General features: G+C 38.2%; 1 protein-coding gene across 8 annotated transcripts in view; it reads left to right on the top strand.

Moving 5' to 3' along the window:
• Nucleotides 1-18904, top strand: part of LOC134212565 (carbohydrate-responsive element-binding protein) — a 182562-nt gene that overhangs the window by 72764 nt on the left and 90894 nt on the right. For all 8 annotated transcript variants that reach the window (XM_062690549.1, XM_062690547.1, XM_062690546.1 and 5 more), the window contains one exon: nucleotides 14467-14573. In XM_062690549.1, coding sequence (XP_062546533.1) covers nucleotides 14467-14573 — 107 coding nt within the window. The remainder of the gene's footprint in view (nucleotides 1-14466; nucleotides 14574-18904) is intronic.

Raw genomic sequence — 18904 nt, 5'->3', positions numbered from 1 at the left:
AATTATTGCTTATGCTAACTTACAACTAATAGCTTATTAGAAAAAAAAATGTCAAGAAAAAAAACTAATTCAATTTGTGTCTATTAGTTCCGCTCTGTGACGGGAGAACAATAAAGCAATCTCTTCCACTTATCTGCGCCTGCTGCTGTAGGTAGCAGCAGTAACAATAGCCTGCTTCACTGGCGTCGCCAGAAGCAGCTACTTCACTCGCCGACAGCGATCGCCTTGGATCCGTAGGTAGGAATAGCACCACACAATACAACTCGCACTACCGAACACAATCCGCGATGAGACACAGCACACACGTCTGGCTCGTTCGAACTATCGGCACGGAATGATTATAAATAATTATAAACTTTAAAGCTTACTAAAAATAATATGAAACAGTTCTACATAGATGGCTATTTTTCTCACTTTATTAACGTGAGTTTTGGCAATTGGTATTCGATTTTCCACTGTATTCTAAAAGCTATGATCAAGGATAGTTTCGATTATTTAGTAATTTGGCTTCGATCATTTAGTAGTTTGCTAATAACTCATTTCAAAGGCTGGATTTGAGAAGTGTTGTGTGGTGAACATTTAGAGCGCTAACTCGTTCGTTGCTTGAATTCCACTGGCTTTTCAATTGAAGCGGAATTTGCAGTAACTTATATTGAATGATAACTAAATTTAAATCATTTAGTATATCGCAATTAGCACTTTAACTTTGGATCTAAAGCAATGTCCATTTAGAATCCGGAATCATTTATTGTATTGCAGCGGCACGGAAAGTGACCGCTGCAAGAATTCTTTTACAGCGGTTTGTCTACCTAGGCACCCACTTGCTGTGGTATAAATTTCACGATGATTAGTGCAGCGAGTCAAAAATTATTCCTGATGGAAGCCGAAAGGTGAGAAAAAAATCTGCACACTCACGTTGATTATCCTGATCATCGACGATAAAACCAACGTCAAAATGGTTTTCGGACAGCTTCCTAGCCAAAAATTCTACATGGCGACGGCACGAGGACTAGTTTCTGTGAAGTTTAAGTTTGCTTTTTGGACAAACTTGCAAAAAAAACAGATGATTTTGGCAAGGGATATGCAGCTGTGGAGCAAAGACCTAAGTGTTTGTGACGAATAAGACGAAGCTGTACAAGACGGAATGTCTCAAAAACCGCGGTCTACCTTCCATAAAGCAGGTAAAGGTCCCGTGAAGTTTTGGCCAGATTTGGCGAGTTGCCACTACAGCAGGGAAGTAATCCAGTGGTACTGCGATATTAACGAAGATTTCATCGATAAAATATATCCACGCAACTGCCCACAGCTCCGGCCCATCGAGACATTTTGGGCAGTAATAAAACGTAAGCTTAAGAAAAGTGGAAAAACAGCTCGGGACGCGACTCAGATGACCAAAATGTGGAACAAATGTGCCAAGGAAGTTGACTTCGGAGGTGTGCAACTTTTGATGAGAGGAATAAAGAAGAAGGTGTAAATTTTCACTAGAAACAAATAGACATAATTTGTATCATAATTGTTTCCTTAAAGAACAGTAAATTACCTTTGTTTTGATGTATTAACCTTATTTGTACGTCAATCCGTTACCGAGATACAGATGGTTTTATTATTCCGGATTTTAAATGGACATAGCTTTAGTTGAATTCGAACAACTACTAATTGAAGGGTTTAGAAGCAGAGGGTTGTAAGTGACATTTTAGTTGAATTGAATTGACTACAGCAAAAAAGCTTTGCGGCAATATGTTGATATACTCTGTACATTGTTTAGAAAAAAAATATGATAATTCACAGAAAATTAGTAATTTTTTGAACTCCCATACAACTTGCATGGAGCGAAGAAATATTGAAAAACTTTGTACCCGTTTTTTCTCAAGTCAAAATTAAGTTTTTGTCAATTACACACCTTTGCGTTTGACCACGTCAATTATGAAACGCGAATAAGACCCTTGTCTTCTTCTTCTTTCTTTTATGGCTTTACATTCCAACTGGAACTTGGCCTGCTTTCCAACTTAGTATTTCATTAGCATTTCCTCAGTTATTAATTGAAAGCTTATCTATGCCCGCCATTGCATGATCATTGATCATGTATCTTGTGTGGCCAGTACAATGGATAAACTATGCCCAGGGAGTCGTGAATGTTTCCCTCCCGAAACATCCTTGACCGAACCCGTGGACCGAGAATCGAACTCACCATCTCCAGATTGGCTAATTTGATTTATTCGCCACATGTTACGTTTCATCTTTTTTTAAAAAGTAAATCTTCTTCTTTTAAATTCCATTTTGAAAAAAATTATCGACACATTGTTATCGCGATATCTTCGGAGCGTAAAAAGTGATCTAGTAAATTTTCTATCACGACAAATAAGAATCCGAATTGAATTATTCAGGAAACTAAAATTACTACACAATTGATTAATAAGATGATTTTTTTTAAAGTTGCAGTCGTGTCGAACGTTTTTGAATCGTAATTATCTTTTTTCCTGCTAACCGTTTTTTTTTTCGTTTATTAATGAGAAATCCCATTATCTCAGTGAATCATTTTAAGTTGATTCCAGTCCATGTATCAGAGTCTACTTGCTAGGTTAATTTCAAAGTTCAAAGCTTATCTGTACGCGGTTAAAATGTGAGCATTTTCGGTTTGTTATACCGTTATACCATGATCTTCGGCTTGTGGTGTGGGCGATAGTCCAAAATTGTGAACTCTGAGGGATTAAATAAATTTTAACGTAGAAACAATGAGTTTCGTTTGCACAGATTTAAACCTAGTCTGTAGCTAAACAAAGTATTGGATTTTTATGGCATGTGAAATGGTTAGTACATAAAAATAAAAATCTTACATTCAATTAAATGCGAAGAGGTTCTATATTATAGTGTGGATTGCATCAATCTCGGTTTAACGTACCTGGAAATTTGACGTAGCTATATAAGCTAATTCAAAAGAAAATTCAGCAATTTATGTGCTTCTGCAGAAGATTTTTACACTATTTTGAATTTCAAGATGATTTACTGCCGTTTAGAATGATTTTATAAATGAACATGTACCACTTTCACTGGCAGTGTTTTTCGGTTCCTGTTCTGCCCATGATTTCATGACGGGCTTGGTAGTCATATGGCTACTGCTCCTGCCTCATACGCAGGAGGTCGTGGGTTCAATCCCAGGTCCGTTCCATTATCCTACTTTGTATCTTTCTCTATATTTCTCATGTTCTAGCAATCGCTAGAACTGGAAATGGACTTCCATACCGTTTCCATTACTATTCCTATACCTTCAACTTGAGTATTCTAGCAGTAATCTGCTATAAAAAAAGCTATAAAACTATAAAAAAAAGCTCGTTTCCTACATCCAATCAGTTGCTTTCTCCTATCTATCACATTGGCAGCTCGTTAACCAAGACGGACCTCTGCCTCTCGAACCTAACCCAAAAATTCCAACAAATTCCGCACGAACTCGTGGCAAGTGCAGAGGTATATTCGGCTTGCAGTGGGCGAGTTATTGCATCAACATTTCCTCCCCTTCCCTCCCTCTACATTGACTTGCATTCTGACGTGGCAGATGAGATGAGATCACCAGCACTTGTACATTGAAGATGTTTGCTAGTCCCAAGCAAACATCTGTTGGTTCCCTGTGCAAGAACAGCTGATCTGGTCATAATCGAGTAGCAACTACGAGCCGTCAATCAAGCTCAAGCTCCTGTTCTGCCCATGATTTCATAGTTGACGTATCAACCATTCGAAATTTCAGCGAATTTGATTTTATTACGCGTTTACTAAAGTAATTCGACCGTTGCAACATTGATGCCATTCTTGTTCCAGACCTGATTTAAGTGCTTACGGGTTAATTTTTTTTAAATGTGCGACTTTTGTCCCTAAATTATTCGAAATACTTGCGAAAGTGCAATGGTTGTTACGTCAACTATGAGATCATGGGCAGTGTTGCATTTTGTTTCCATTAATAGTGGTACATGTGCATTACCTCCTTAGCCGTGTGGTAAAACGCGCGACTACAAAGCAAGACCATGCTGAGGGTGGCTGGGTTCGATTCCCTATGGCCGGTCTAGGCAATTTTCGGATTGGAAATTGTCTCGACTTCCCTGGGCATAAAAGTATCATCGTTCTAGCCTCATGGTATACGAATGCAAAAATGGTAACCTGGTAACCTGTGGAAGTACTTTGAACACTAAGCTGTGAGGCGGCTCTGTCCCAGTGTGGGGATGTAATGCCAATAACTTAACTTAATAACTGTGGAAGTGCTTAATGAACACTAAGCTGTGAGGCGGCTCTGTCCCAGTGTGGGGATGTAATGCCAATAACTTAACTTAACTTAAAAACTTAACTTAAAATTTGTCAAGAAACTTCGATTATTTCTCATCAGTCATAGCATGTTGGGACAGTTGAGCTACAGATTTTTTTTTAAATTTGAACTTATTATTCGAAATTTATGAGAAAACGCGAAGAAAGAAGGTTGCTATTTTTAGCTAAATGTTCGTTACAAAATTCCCCATCTTAGTTACAAACGGATTATTATGGATACGCATTTTGGATGCATTAATAGAAAAATAAATTTGTATTTGTATTTGTTTTTTATTCATCGGACTTTGTTGTCTACATGAAATTCTTAAATCTAATGGTGGTCAAACAATAAAAACATTAAAGACAGCCCAGCAAGCGGCAGCGAAATCTGGATGTAGAGATGTTGAAATCAAACTCATTGGATACTTCGTTGAAGCGATGAATCATGGCGACAATGGAACTGTTTGCAGCATAGTTAGTAGCTTGTGGCTCCTCGTGTAGCAGCGCTCGTGCTCGAAGCGTCCGGACAGGCAATGAAAACACACTGAGCCACATTCCTCCGCTTGGCTAGAGTATACAACCCGAGTAGACGACAGCGATCAGCGTAAGCAGGCAAGTTCAACGGGTCATTCCATGAAAGGTGGCGCAAAGCATATCTGACGAATCTTCTTTGAACAGTTTCGAACCGGAACCGGTCACTCCATACAGCCTGGTAGGGATTACAAACAACAGATGCAAACTCTAGTATTGAGCGTACCAGAGAGCAGTACAGTGCTTTAAAACTCAACGGATCTTGGAACTCATTGGAGATTTTAAACATGAACCCAAGCTGGCGATTGGCTCTATCGATGGTATTTGAGAAGTGGCGGCTATAGGTAAGCTTTTCATCCAAAACAACTCCTAGCTCTTTAACATGATCAACCCGTTGAAGTTGAGAACCAGCAATACTGTAGTCAAACTGGATGAAATTAGTCGTTCGTCGGAAACTTATGACACAGTACTTCGGAATGCTCAGAACCATCATATTCCGAGTACACCAGTCATGGAAGATTTCGAGAAGGTTCTGTAGCTCATAGCAGTCAGTGAGGTCTCGGACAACTACATACATTTTAAGGTCATTGGCAAACAACAGCAGCATACCTCCACGTTGCAGTATAAGGGTTACATCGTTTATGAAAAGCGAGAATAGCAATGGTCCAAGGGTGCTACCTTGTGGAACTCCAGAAAGATTCGTGAAATAGTTGGACGAATTGCAGTCTTCAAGGTGCAACATGTGTGAGATGTTCACGTAAGTTTATGCACCCAATCAAACATTGCTTGCTATGTTTGAACTTGCACATATCAATCTGAACACGAGCCTGAACTCCGATACACCCAGGCGCAATGTACAATGTTCAAACATCGAGTTCAAACTTGGGTTCAAACATGTGCGCTTGCACACGAAAATGCTATGCTTGGAAAAATGAATGGGTTGCTAGGGAAACTATTGTTGATTCTTCACGTTTCCCAGCCTTGTTATTCATATCTCGAATAAGAGAATTCAACCAAACTTCAATGAAGGTATGATTGAAAAATTGAAACATGTTGTGCACATTTTTTGCACTTACATAACAAAGCGTTTATAGAGGTGAGGTCTTGATTCAGGCCTTTCATTCACGACGCCTTAGGTTCGAATCTGCTCTGAGCGAAGCTTTTTGTTCCATTTGCGAGATTCTGAAAGCAATTCTTCTTTGGATTTCGGGATTCTGCAACCACCAAAAAACTGATTAGTTCAAATTTCTAAAATTTTGGGACAATATTTTTCTGACACGTTTATAAGGGGATAATTTATTCTACTTACTTCGCGGTGGTACTTGATAAACATACCGAGAATTTGAAGCTAAGTTCTGGATTGCATAGAGATTTCTTTATTCCAGGGAGAGAGGGGTTTCGTCCTTTTTGAAGAACCTTATGATCAACGGGGCTTTAATTCCAGTTCCAGTATTAGAATGTAACAATTGAAGATTTTATCTTTAATGAGAGCCATGTAGTTTATGGGACTTTTATGTTTAAGGATATGTGGGCTCATTTCTGACCTGGAGCTCCATCGTTTGTGAATTTTCTTTGTATTGTATAATGTCATCGGCGTATTATTTATTCAAATCAGTGTAAAATACATTATGAACAGACCCCTACTATCTTTTTAAATTTTTATCAATTTGGATTTTTGGTTTACAACCAATTCTTCAAACTCCCCCACTAAAAGTGTGTCTTTGAACTTTTTGGAATCAACATCTATATTTTATTCACGACATGTAAATCCAATCGTATCTAGCAAAACAAAATGCATGCTTGCATATGTAATTTACCTCGTTTAGAACCTAAACGCAAGGATACTTTAAGGCTCTATAAACCGTAATCAATCCGGTAATGACGATGATTTTATTCGAATCCGCACTAATACTAATAAAGTTTTGAACTAAATTCAACATTTTGGGGCTTTTTACGGACTTACCCTCCATCATAATATATTCATGGAATTTCCATATTAATTTTACACTTACCAAAACTAGCAATTACTGAGGAACTGCTGGAAAAACGCTTAAAACTGCGTTTTTCCTAGGCTGATATGCTTATGTTCATCGAACGCATACTAACGTTCGAACGTTCGAATCAAACACATACACACTCACTTGATTTTTCACTCGATTGTTTCCCCATTGTTTCCTTGATTTTATTACTCCTAAAACATATTCACTAACTGAGGTTCACATTTTTCTTCAACCTTGACTACCAATTAATTCACTTCACGCCCAAAAACTGTCGAAAACTGCTTTCCAAAAATCGAAGTGAGAGACAAATTTGACGACCGTATTGTGAATGCAATAAAATGCGGAAGACTCAAATTCACTAGCGCAATAAGTGAAATGGTGAGTACAAAATCTACGCGATGCAACTTCATTCAATCCGAACAATACAACGAACGTATTCGCCAGCCAACACGCAGACAAAGGTGTGCATACACAAGAAAATAATCATCTCTTCTCCGTTGCCAGATTTGTTTATTGGAAAAAGTCATTGCTGTTTGTCGGATTGAACAAATATACCAGAAATAAATATTTAAACATGTTATGTAAGCTTCTGTTAAATTCCAAGTGGTGAATAAAAATTTTTAAACCGATAAAAACCCATATATTTGATACACCGTGAACATGTGTTATGATATAGGATAAACGTTTCGTCAAGTCTGGCAACATTATGCATCAGCTGGCATATTTTTAACACCCCATTTCCACCCACCCCAGTTGTAAACAAAATTTATCTATCGCTGCTGCACTTATCCGTACAAACAAGCGATACAGTCATTAATTTTCAAAACATTGTGATGGAGTCTTGAGCCTTAAATAATCATTACATTGGAGGCTGCCGGGTGTCTAACCGGGCAAATACACATAATATTCAGTTGTTATGAACATTGAGAATTATATCTGAAGATTTAATGCAAAATCTTCTTCTTCTATATACATAAAAATGAATTTCTGTCTGTCTGAACCTTATAGACTCGGAAACTACTGAACCGATCGGCGTGAAAATTTGTATGCAGAGGTTTTTGGGGTCGGGGAAGGTTCTTAAGATGGTTCGATACCCCTCCCCGCTTTGGAAAGGGGGGCTGTCATACAAATTGAACACCAATTACTTCATAACTCGAGATCTAATCAGAGAATTAGGTAATCAGTTTTAAGCGAAACGAAGTTCGTCGGGTCTGCTAGTGTTGAATAAAACAATTGTTGTGATATTGAGATATCGGACCAAGCGCATACTGTGGGTAGGCGGTTAAGTATCTTATTCAGCTTTTCCATTACCCGACAAGGGCTGAAAAGTGCCATTTATAAAACTGAAACTATTCATGTGCCATTTCTAAAAAAATCCAAAGACAAGGATTCAAACACTAGTGCCCTGAGCAGTACTGGAAAAGGTCGTGATCGTCATAAGACAGAGAGCAAAGCGCCTTTTTCTATTTCAGCCGAACAAATGAAAGAATCGTGGGTACTTTGATCATTTTCGCATGAAAGGCGGTCATGAAAGGATGTTGTGCTTTATTTTAAAATTTACATTTCTAAGTTATATTAATAGATACATGCGAAAAATAGTGACTAGTCGATAGAATAATCATACCTTTTTAATTCACCGTGTTGAAAGTGAAAATAAACACAAAAATAAAGCAGATGTTGCACACTTTCATGACCTGTCACGGAACAAATACTTTTTGAGATTTTTGTAGCATGCCATTCATCCTTCGCGTTTCAATAGATTTTGAAAGGGGCAGATATGTAAACATCGCGTGACATCTCTTATTGAAAATGAGAAATTTCAGTACTGGCCCTGAGTGAACGCCAAACGAGTTACCACTAGGCCATCACCGCTACTCAAGGAGAGAAACCACTTTACCCATATGAACAGATGAACAGCATGCTGTGTGTAAACTGATGTTTAAACTCCCATGTTCAAACCCGTGTGTTTGAACTTGGGCGCACACTCGTGTTCAAACTGGGTGCGATTTTGGCTCGGTTTATGATGAACTCGGTTTGGATCTAGTATGCATGTTTGGGTGCGAACTTGCACACGGGAAAACTGCACTTGTTTAAACGCGGTTCATGTTTTCGTGAAGACTGACGAATTGTTTCCAATACTGACCGACATTTGGCGTCCAACCAGATATGATCTGAGCCAGGTGCATAAAGCTAAAGAAACCATGTCCAGGTTGGTTCCCGCCAAGGGCGCCAGTCTTTAGGGGGCGCCGAAACCAAAAAGTATGCTATGAGAAATGGAACAATTTCATTAATTAAGACACCGATAAATAACAAATCCAATGTCTAAAAGTCTGTGGTAGATATATTTTGGGTAGCAGTCAATAAACAAAGAATTTTTGTTCTGTTTTCCACATCAACAAGTCATATGGATTGGTCTAAGTTTTGACAACTATCATCCTTGACCTCCCTTAAAAAATAATCATCTTCCCGACGGTGCCTCCGACCATCGTCCAACCTACTTTTGTGTTGGATTTGTGCCGCCAACCACTGACAAACCCACACCATAGTTAGAATTGTCTCAATCCAAATAGGTCTGATGTCGACTTCGCCCACCAATCAACCTATTTCAGAGTTGATCCGACTTGGTCTAATAATTGGTAATTCCGATTATCAATAAACACATTTCTTAGTTGGGGTCTCCAGTAGCCTTGCAAGCGTAGGGTTGCCAATCCGGAGATGACGATTCTCGGTCAGGTCTAGGATGTTTTCGGGTTGGAAACTTTCTCGACACTCTGGGCATAATATATCCATTGTACTTGCCACACAAGGGACTTACTCATGCATTGGCGGGCATAGAAAAGCTTTCAATCTATACCTGAGGAAATGCTAATAGAAATTATAGAATACTAAGTTGAAAAGCAGGCCAAGTTCCAGTTGGAATGCAGAGCCATTAAAGAAGAAGAAGAAGACACTTTGAAGTTGGATTTCATCAACCCCACTAGGTACAGTAGTGTCTAAATACCTCTGCCAGATCCACTGCAGAGTTGGATTTCCAGGAGGTCCAGGAGTTTCTGTAAGCCACCGACCAGCTAGATTTTTCTTGATCCAAATTAATATCTGTGGAAGAACTTAATGAACACTAAGCTGCGATGCGGCTCTGTCCCAGTGTGGGGATGTAATGCCAATAAGAAGAAGAAGATCTAAATAAATTGTTCTTTGAATGAAAAATACTGAACTTATTATTTTCTTTGGTAAGTAAGAGCCGCCCAATAAATGTTTCATCAAGAGCTCTGAGAGTCCAAGCTACGGTTCTAAGCACACCATATTACCAACAGCCGTAATGCATTCCCTAATAAATGTTCCATCCTTGAAAGGTTTTATCCGTATTGCAAAAATCTTATTTATAGCAAAACTGGCCCGTGATGCAACATTCGACTCCGTTCTTGCCCAGATTTAAACCTACAGTAGTTATTCCTAAATGATAAACCCAGAATAATCCACCTAGCGGTGATGGCGCCTTTCTCGCGCAAAAAGGTAATAAATGTAGCCTTTACGCTTACACCTCGATGATGTACAAGAAAGGCAAAACAATTGCACCGTCTAATGTTATGATAGAAAATTTACACTTGTAGACGACAGATGGCTCTGCCAAAAGTTTCTCGAATTTCCTATATTCGAATTTTGACTTTCGGACAATTTCATAGTACTATGAAACTGAACGAAGAGCATACTTACGCCTAAATGCGTGCAACACGAGCATCTTTATAGTACGAAGAAACTCTTAATGGAAGCAAGCCATGGATAAACTTTAAAAATATTCATAGATGCAAGGCATTTTTCATAACACATTATTGTTCTATGTGATTATGTCTCATCACTATTTTAATATTATCTATTTTTTGCAATTTTGAATTATTATGAAATTCAATAGTGATCAACAGCATTTTAGTCTCTGTCGGATGCAACTTGTTGCAAGAAAATCGGTTAAGAGTTTCTATGTGAAAATTTGGCTAATGTTTTTTATGGCATTTTGTGCACACACACACGCACACACATACACACACACACGCACACACGGACAGACAGACATTTGTTCAGTTCATCGAGCTGAGTCGAATGGTATATAACACTATGGGTCTCCGAGACTTCTATCAAAAGTTCGAATTTGGAGTGAAATGATAGCCTTTCGGTACAACTTAGTTGTACGAGAAAGGCAAAAAGGAGCTTCTTGGATCAGATAGAAAAGGTTTCGGGCCGGTTATGAAGTATTTTTTTCTTACACGGCGCGGGCCACAAAAAATGGAGCCAAGGGCCGCATTTGGGGCAGCCCTGTTCTAGGTCATTCAAGGCATCAGTGAAAAATATATAGACCTAAAACATGCCGTATCAATATTTTACCATGAAGTTAAACTCCCAAGTTAAATATAAAAAATATTAAATGGATGGGTTCCATCGATTTTTTTCCGACATACCATTTTTTTTTCGATGTTACCAATAAAAAATGCGATTTTTTTCATAAAGTGCGTCGAGGCTACCCCTAAACGTCATTTCTCAGATTTGACGCAGAACAATTTTTCTTTTGTTATACCCTAAGCTTTCATTTGAAGGTTGAGCCCCCAACATTCCAGAATATGTCCAATTTTGGGACATCCTACTGTGCATCGACCCAACTGGTGTTGCTCAGCATAGCCAGTTACAGGCAAATCCCGACCCAACAAATACCTTCATAATATCCAACTCCTTATTACTTATGGGAGTGTCGTGAGCCCCTTGTTAAGTATTACATCAACTTTCTTTTGGTTAATTATTTGAGAAATTTTTGGGGGAAGTACATAGAGAAATTTTTGGGACTTTTCAGAAGGAGACATTTTAAAAAATTAAGGGGAATTTTTGAAACAACTTTAGAAGGAATTCCGGAATGTTGGGAAATGCTGGATGTTGTTTCTGGATGAATTCCTGGAGGAACTTCCGGAGCTACGTCGTCCTTGGCGAGCGATACTGGTTGGTTTTTATCTGATAATCAAACAAAGAAAAAAGAGATCTCATGAACGTAAAGTAACACTAATTATCGTGGTACGCTGTGGGATTCAGAATTCAAATTTATCGAAGCTCTAAATAATCTTTCCTGTAGTCGTCCTGAAAAGGACGGTTTTGGTTTTTATTCCGAGATAAAGACAGAAGCACGGGCAACGAATGAGGCTACTGTTTTCCTAAGTCCTTTTCTGAACAGCCTGATGGTGATGCTGGTGATGATTTTAGGCTTATAGTCGCTTACTTCAGCGCAATGCCGACAGCGGTAACACAAACATGACGTGGCGAGAGCTGCTACTGCGTTGTTTATACAGAACAGAAAGAAGAGAAAATATACGCGTCGCCGTCTTTTATGCCTTATTCTTGGTCACTCCTCATTGGCATTACATCCCCCACTTCCACAGTTGTTAACTGCGAGATTTCTAAGCCAAGATACCATTTTTGCATTTGTATATCATGAGGCTAAAACGATGATACTTTTATGCCCAGGGAAGTCGAGAAAATTTCAAACCCGTAAATTTCCTAGACCGGACCGGGAATCGAATCCAGCCACCTTCAGCATGGTCTTGCTTTGTAGCCGCGCAGCTTACCGCACAGCTAAGGAAGGCCCCATATTCTTGGTCACAGTTGTAGCTTCACCAATCAGAATGTAGTGAATGAATGGCGTGAGAGAGAAGCAGCACCCATATTTATAGATTTCTGTGATTTTAATGTTTAGATTTCAAAATAAGTTTTGGCCTGTTGAATGTTTGGATGTTATCAATAATTAATATGTATGTACTTAAAGTCTTTAGATTGAGAGGTTTATCGTGAAAACCCCTTCAGTTAAATTTACGTTATTACGGTGAAAATCTTCCACTTCAGCGTAACGCTTACGATTCCAAAAAGTGAAATAACACCCAGTATAATAAAGAAAGGCGTAAGTCCTACGTCAAAATATTACAAATATTCGTCTTCAATTTACTTCCACTATATGAACTTTTGTGTATCAACGAATTTTGTATCCTACTTGGAAAACTCTTCAGTGTTTTGCTATCGAGTCGTGGAGTGTTCAAGTAGGAAACGAATACATATCGGTTAATACGCAAAATGTTATACAGATATTGGAAGTAGAAAGAATAATATTTGTTATCTTATTATTGTGCGATTTCCGCTAAAGTGCTCGAAATCAATTAGTTATTTGTTTGATTTAAATATTGAAAAAAATTACATATGGACCATTCATCAGTTCTAGCTGTTTTTCTCGCAAACCAATACCCTAAGTATTCATTCATCTAGTAATAAGGTATAACTTGTTTTATTCATTCCTATAGCTGGGATTACCGTTAATAGTAGTACCGCTTTTCAAGGTTGAACATTCTCTTCGATAAATATTATGTTTCCGTTCTATCATCCGACCTACCCACAATTTCTACTACTATCTATATGCAGCTACTATCCACCTATACTGGCTTAGCGTGCAAACACTAAATGCATACTAAACTCTCCAAAAGGGGGCACGTCAACAGGCGGCTGTTTGTTCATTGCTCGACTGTGTTGACTTGCCTCCGTGCGCGAAACCATGCGCACGCCACAGCGCGGGCGTAAACTTCTCGGTTTGTTTTTGCGGATCGATGAGACTAGTTGAAGCGGAGAGAATATACCTAATATGATGCCAGCCACTCAAAGAGGCTACATTTGCAACTGAAACAGACTTGTGTTGGTTTAAAATGCGCAGCGGAAGCCCCGGCTGTCATTGTATGTAAAATCGTTTACCTTTCCCGGACAATGAGAAATGTTTAAAAATACAACCCCCTAAGGACTGAAAATTGATTGTAATCCTCACTTCTGTTCCTATTCTGGAAGTTTGGCTAAATTTGAATACAAGCCGTTCCAAGTTTGTATGGAAATCAGTATGAAAAATAACCAAACTTGTTATGTAAAATATAGAAATCATAGAGTCAATCATTCGTTTACTGTCAACTCAACACACTGTGACAACGCGCTATAATATTCAAATAATAAAAATGTTTATTTTTTCTGAACCATTCCTATACATATTTTCAAAACAAATTCCCATACTAAGCGACTAAGCTCATTTTTAGTAGATCAAATTTTGAACATAGAAACTCGCGATCTGATCAGTTTGTTTATTTATAAGAGTTCAATTGTTCGAAAATCATTTCACATTTGAAAAAGAAAAGCAGTAGTTCTTGTTTCAATTCAGAAAAGCTCATAAGGCCATCATGTGATTTACTTCTCATTATACTAGTTACTAAGACGTCACCATTGATTGCTGTACTGAGTACACCAATGAGATAGGAGTGTTCACTTCAGTACGATGCGATTGTGGTTATCTACATGTAGGCGTATTTATACAAACATATGTATGCTCTCGATTCTCAGTTTATTATTTACACCGTTGACTACTGATTTGAAACAACCATTATCAATTGTCGAACTTTCAAAGTTTCTATTGCATTAGCGCAATACCATATCGTGAATCAGAATCAATTCCGTGTGTAGGTCTAATTTGACAAACGTTTGATTCAGTGCAATATGCTTGTTTATCAATTATGTCAATCTAATTTTGATTTTACTGCACCTTTTCTTATATACAATAGATCGATTACAGAAAATTCATTCTTTTTATTTTCAGACAAAAATTAACGTCTCCAAAATGGAACCCCTTCAAAGGTATCCGTCTGCGATGGAAAGAGAAGATACGCTTGAACAACGTTATCTGGAGATGTTGGCATATGCAATGTAAGTAGCTATAAAAAGATCTTATTCTTTGTTCCAATTATGGGACTATTCACAAATTACGTAATACTACAGGGGGATGGATATGGTCTTTAAAATGTTACGGGTCATGCACATAAAATTAATTACAAATAAAAAAACTTTAATTATTAATCCACCTAGTGAGTGTTTTTAGCGTGTTTTGAGCATAAAAAAATAGTATTTTGACCATAACTTCTGATCCCATAGTCCGATCTGGCCAATTTTCAATAGGATTCCCCGTGGAATGGAACTTGTTGCGAACACACGCGCACACAAATCTTTAATTTTAGAGGGTATCAAAATGTACATTTTAAAATTTGATCAGCATGTGTCGAATTTGCAGGATATTTTTGCACTATTTACTATCAATAGGTCTGGAATATGGGGACCCGCCAAACGATGATATATGTCCAAAAAGTTGTAAATTATGTTGCGATCGGTGACGGAAAACAAAATCGAAGTACTTTACTAAATTGCATAGTTCTTCTACAACTTCAGGGTAAGGTATGACTATTTCTTTCGCATTCTTCAATTCTTCCGGCCTATTCTTCTCCAAAATTAGTATGATTCCACAGAATAATAGCTTGAATTCCAGATTAATACAAGTATTTTGTTTATATCCTATCGTTTGTTGAAATTATGTAACATTTAATGAATGCTTTTGCATTTGGATGGATGTGCTTAAATAATGATTATCAAATAGAAATTGTGAAAAAAAACTGATTCGTTACTTTTATATCAAACAAACACAATCTGTTTTCATGCTTAAAAAACCCTGATTAATCCACCCCGCTGTAAAATTGACTCTCGGCATTGTAGAACATAGTATTTTGGCTATTTTAAATCAAATTGGAAACAATGGGACAGGATTCCACGAGTTACGAGTAAATCGGTTAAAGATAAGTACAAAAAAGTGAGCTTGACTTGTTTGTACTAGAACTTTCAAGACCGGAAAACTTAACAAACATTTAGTTCAATTTTAGCCTATAGGTAGCTGTAAAGCATTAGTTAAAGTCTGTAATTTGAAAAATCAAAAAAGGATTTAATAGGTCGGAATGTGGGTGTACGGTAGGGTGGCTCAAATTAGTATGGAAAAAACTTTTTCAATTTTTTTGATGGGCCGCCCTCTTATTCGGTTCTATTTGATACCCTGATGCTCTGGACAAAATTTCAGCCAAATCGGTCAACGTTTGGGCGGTGCTAAACTCGTTGGAAGTTTATATGCAAAAATGTATGCAGAAACATCCAAAAACAGTAAATTGCAGCTGAACTACACAACTTACGATGAAGAACCATGATACTCATTCAGATTTTGGAGAATTTAATACAGAATGTTATGCAGAAAACCGCGAGAAGATTAGAGTGAATGAGTATCATGGTTCTTGATCGTAAATTGTGCCGTCCAACTGCAAATCACTGTTTATGGATATTTCTGCATACATTTTTCCATATAAACTTCCAACGAGCTTAGCACCGCCCAAACGTTGACCGATTTGGCTGAAATTTTCTCCAGAGCATCAGGGCATAAAATAGAACCGAATAAGAGGGCGGCCCATCAAAAAAAATTTAAAAAGTGTTTTTTGAGCCACCCTAGTGTACGGGTATTCATACAACTAATAAGTTGTAGCTCAGAATAAGGTACTCTAGGGGGTATAAGGAGAAGATGTTCGGTTATGGGCACCCTACATATCTTTTGACAGATAACAGATGCTGCCATTCTGATAACCGTCATTTGTTTGCTAGAGTAACATGATGTTTAGTGCTCAATATCAAACCAAATAGACATCTCTACTTTAACTAAGAACAAATCATATTTTTACAAGATAACCTACACGAAAGCTTTTGTTTACCTTTTTCAAAAAGTGATTTAATAAAAAAAATGGGCTCCAATGCGTATTAATACAGTAAATTTAATCAATTTTGAGGTTCAATAACGATTGTCATCACATTTTTAACGCGAAATTTGTTTCCTTCACATTCCAAACAGGATGCGAAATTCGTTTGTGGGCACTCTTATTTTATTGACAAATCAATCAATATCGCTGTACCTTGCCTCTGAAGTTGCCCCTTACGTATTTTTGATAACGTTTTTTTTCACAATTGATAGAAATAATAATTTTCATTTGTATTTTTGTTTTTTGGGCATGTCTAGTTATTGTACACAAACTTTTTCTAACTGAGTGTTACTTGCAATAAGTTGTATTCAACGGGGAATTCGGTCCCATTGTTGAAAATTGTGGGATCAAAATTTATGGCCAAAATATTATTGTTTTTATAATGAACGAGAAAGGCACCATTGTTGTCATAGTGATTGATCAGGTTTTTTTTTATTATTATTATTTATTCAGACTAAGGCCGAAGTGGCCTGTGCGGTATATAAGAGTCTTCTCCATTCGGCTCGGTCCATGGCTACACGTCGCCAACCACGTAGTCTACGGAGGGTCCGCAAGTAATCTTCCACCTGAACGATCCATCTTGCCCGCTGCGCACCTCGCTTCTTGTGCCCGTCGGATCGTTGTCGAGAACCATTTTCACCGGGTTAATGTCCGACATTCTGGCTACGTGCCTGGCCCACCGCAGTCGTCCGATTTTTGCGGTGTGAACGATGGATGGTTCTCCCAACAGCTGATGCAAGTCGTGGTTCATTCACCTCCTCCACGTACCGTCCGCCATCTGCACCCCACCATAGATGGTACGCAGCACTTTCTTTTCGAAAACTCCAAGTGCGCGTTGGTCCTCCACGAGCATCGTCCAGGTCTCGTGTCCGTAGAGGACTACCGGTCTAATGAGCGTTTTGTAGATTGTCAGTTTGGTACGGCGGCGAATTCTACTCGATCGGAGCGTCTTGCGGAGTCCAAAGTATGTACGATTTCCAGCCACTATGCGTCTCCGAATTTCTCTGCTGGTATCATTTTCGGCTGTCACCAGTGAGCCCAAGTACACAAATTCTTCTACCACCTCGATTTCGTCATCACCGATGCGAACTCGCGGTGGGTGGCCCACATTGTCTTCTCTTGAACCTCTTCCTATCATGTACTTCGTCTTCGATGTGTTGATGACTAGTTCGATCCGCTTGGCTTCCCTCTTCAGTCTGATGTAGGCTTCTTGTATCTTCTCAAAGTTACGTGCCATAATATCTATGTCGTCGGCGAAGCCAAATAGCTGGACGGACTTATTGAAAATTGTACCACTCGTGTTAATCCCTGCTCTTCGTATTACCCCTTCCAAAGCGATGTTGAGTAGCAGACACGAAAGACCATCACCTTGCCGTAACCCTCTGCGGGTTTCGAAGGGACTCGAGAATGCTCCTGAAACTCGAACTACGCACATAACCCGATCCATCGTCGCTTTGATCAACCGTGTCAGTTTATCCGGAAATCCGTGTTCGTGCATTAGCTGGCATAGCTGGTTTTTTTACTATAATGCATATAAATGAACGCAATAAACGCAATAAAAAATGAAATGCTTATCTTAAGCGCAATTTTAGACCTTTCTTATGTGATTGTTTTTAATATCCTCCCTAATGCACGAGGAAGGCATTATCACTGCTAGGTGAATTGATTTGAGATTTTTATTGCTTCCTGGCTATTAGAATAAATAAATTATTCCTTTTCTTTACATTTAGGTGGTTTTCATTCTTTCTTCTTTATTTTTAACCGAGTTTTCAAGGGTGCCCACAGCCGAATCACAAATCTCAGAAGATTCTTGAAAATTTGATCTACAATTACAGAAACTCAGGAGGAACCCAATAAGCACAACTTTTCATATAAGGCGAAAATTCGCTATTTTACTGGAGATTATTTTTATACAGTATTCCATTAAGTTGAGCACAAACGAAATTTTATAAAAACAACGAAATATAGAGCTTCTTAGAGACACTTTCAGACTAACATTGAAATAAGAAACCTTACCTTACTTTTTTTCACCGTTATCAACTGCAAGGTTCCCAACCCAAGTAACCATTTTTGCATTCGTTTATTATAAGGCTAGTTCAATGATACTTTTATGCCCAGAGAAGTTGAGAAAATGTCCTAGACCAGACCGGGAATCGAACTCAGCCACCTTCAGATCGGACTCGCTTTGTATATTATCGCATCTTTACGCACGATTAAGGAAGGCCCCAATTACTTATACAACCACATGTAATGATATTCGAATAATACTGAAAACATATTGACATTATCAAAACAATCTTAGAATATCAAAATTAATTTAATTATACTGAATGTTGTACTGATGCTCCTATGTGAATAATGAGTTTTCCAATTAAGTGTAAAAATTCTACATAATTACAGATATTCTGGGATTCCGAA

Source organism: Armigeres subalbatus, chromosome 2, assembly GCF_024139115.2.
Source record: "Armigeres subalbatus isolate Guangzhou_Male chromosome 2, GZ_Asu_2, whole genome shotgun sequence".
Taxonomy (NCBI): Eukaryota; Metazoa; Arthropoda; class Insecta; order Diptera; family Culicidae; genus Armigeres; species Armigeres subalbatus.
The sequence above is the reverse complement of the archived record's forward strand: the minus strand, read 5'-3'. Positions and strand labels throughout refer to the sequence as shown.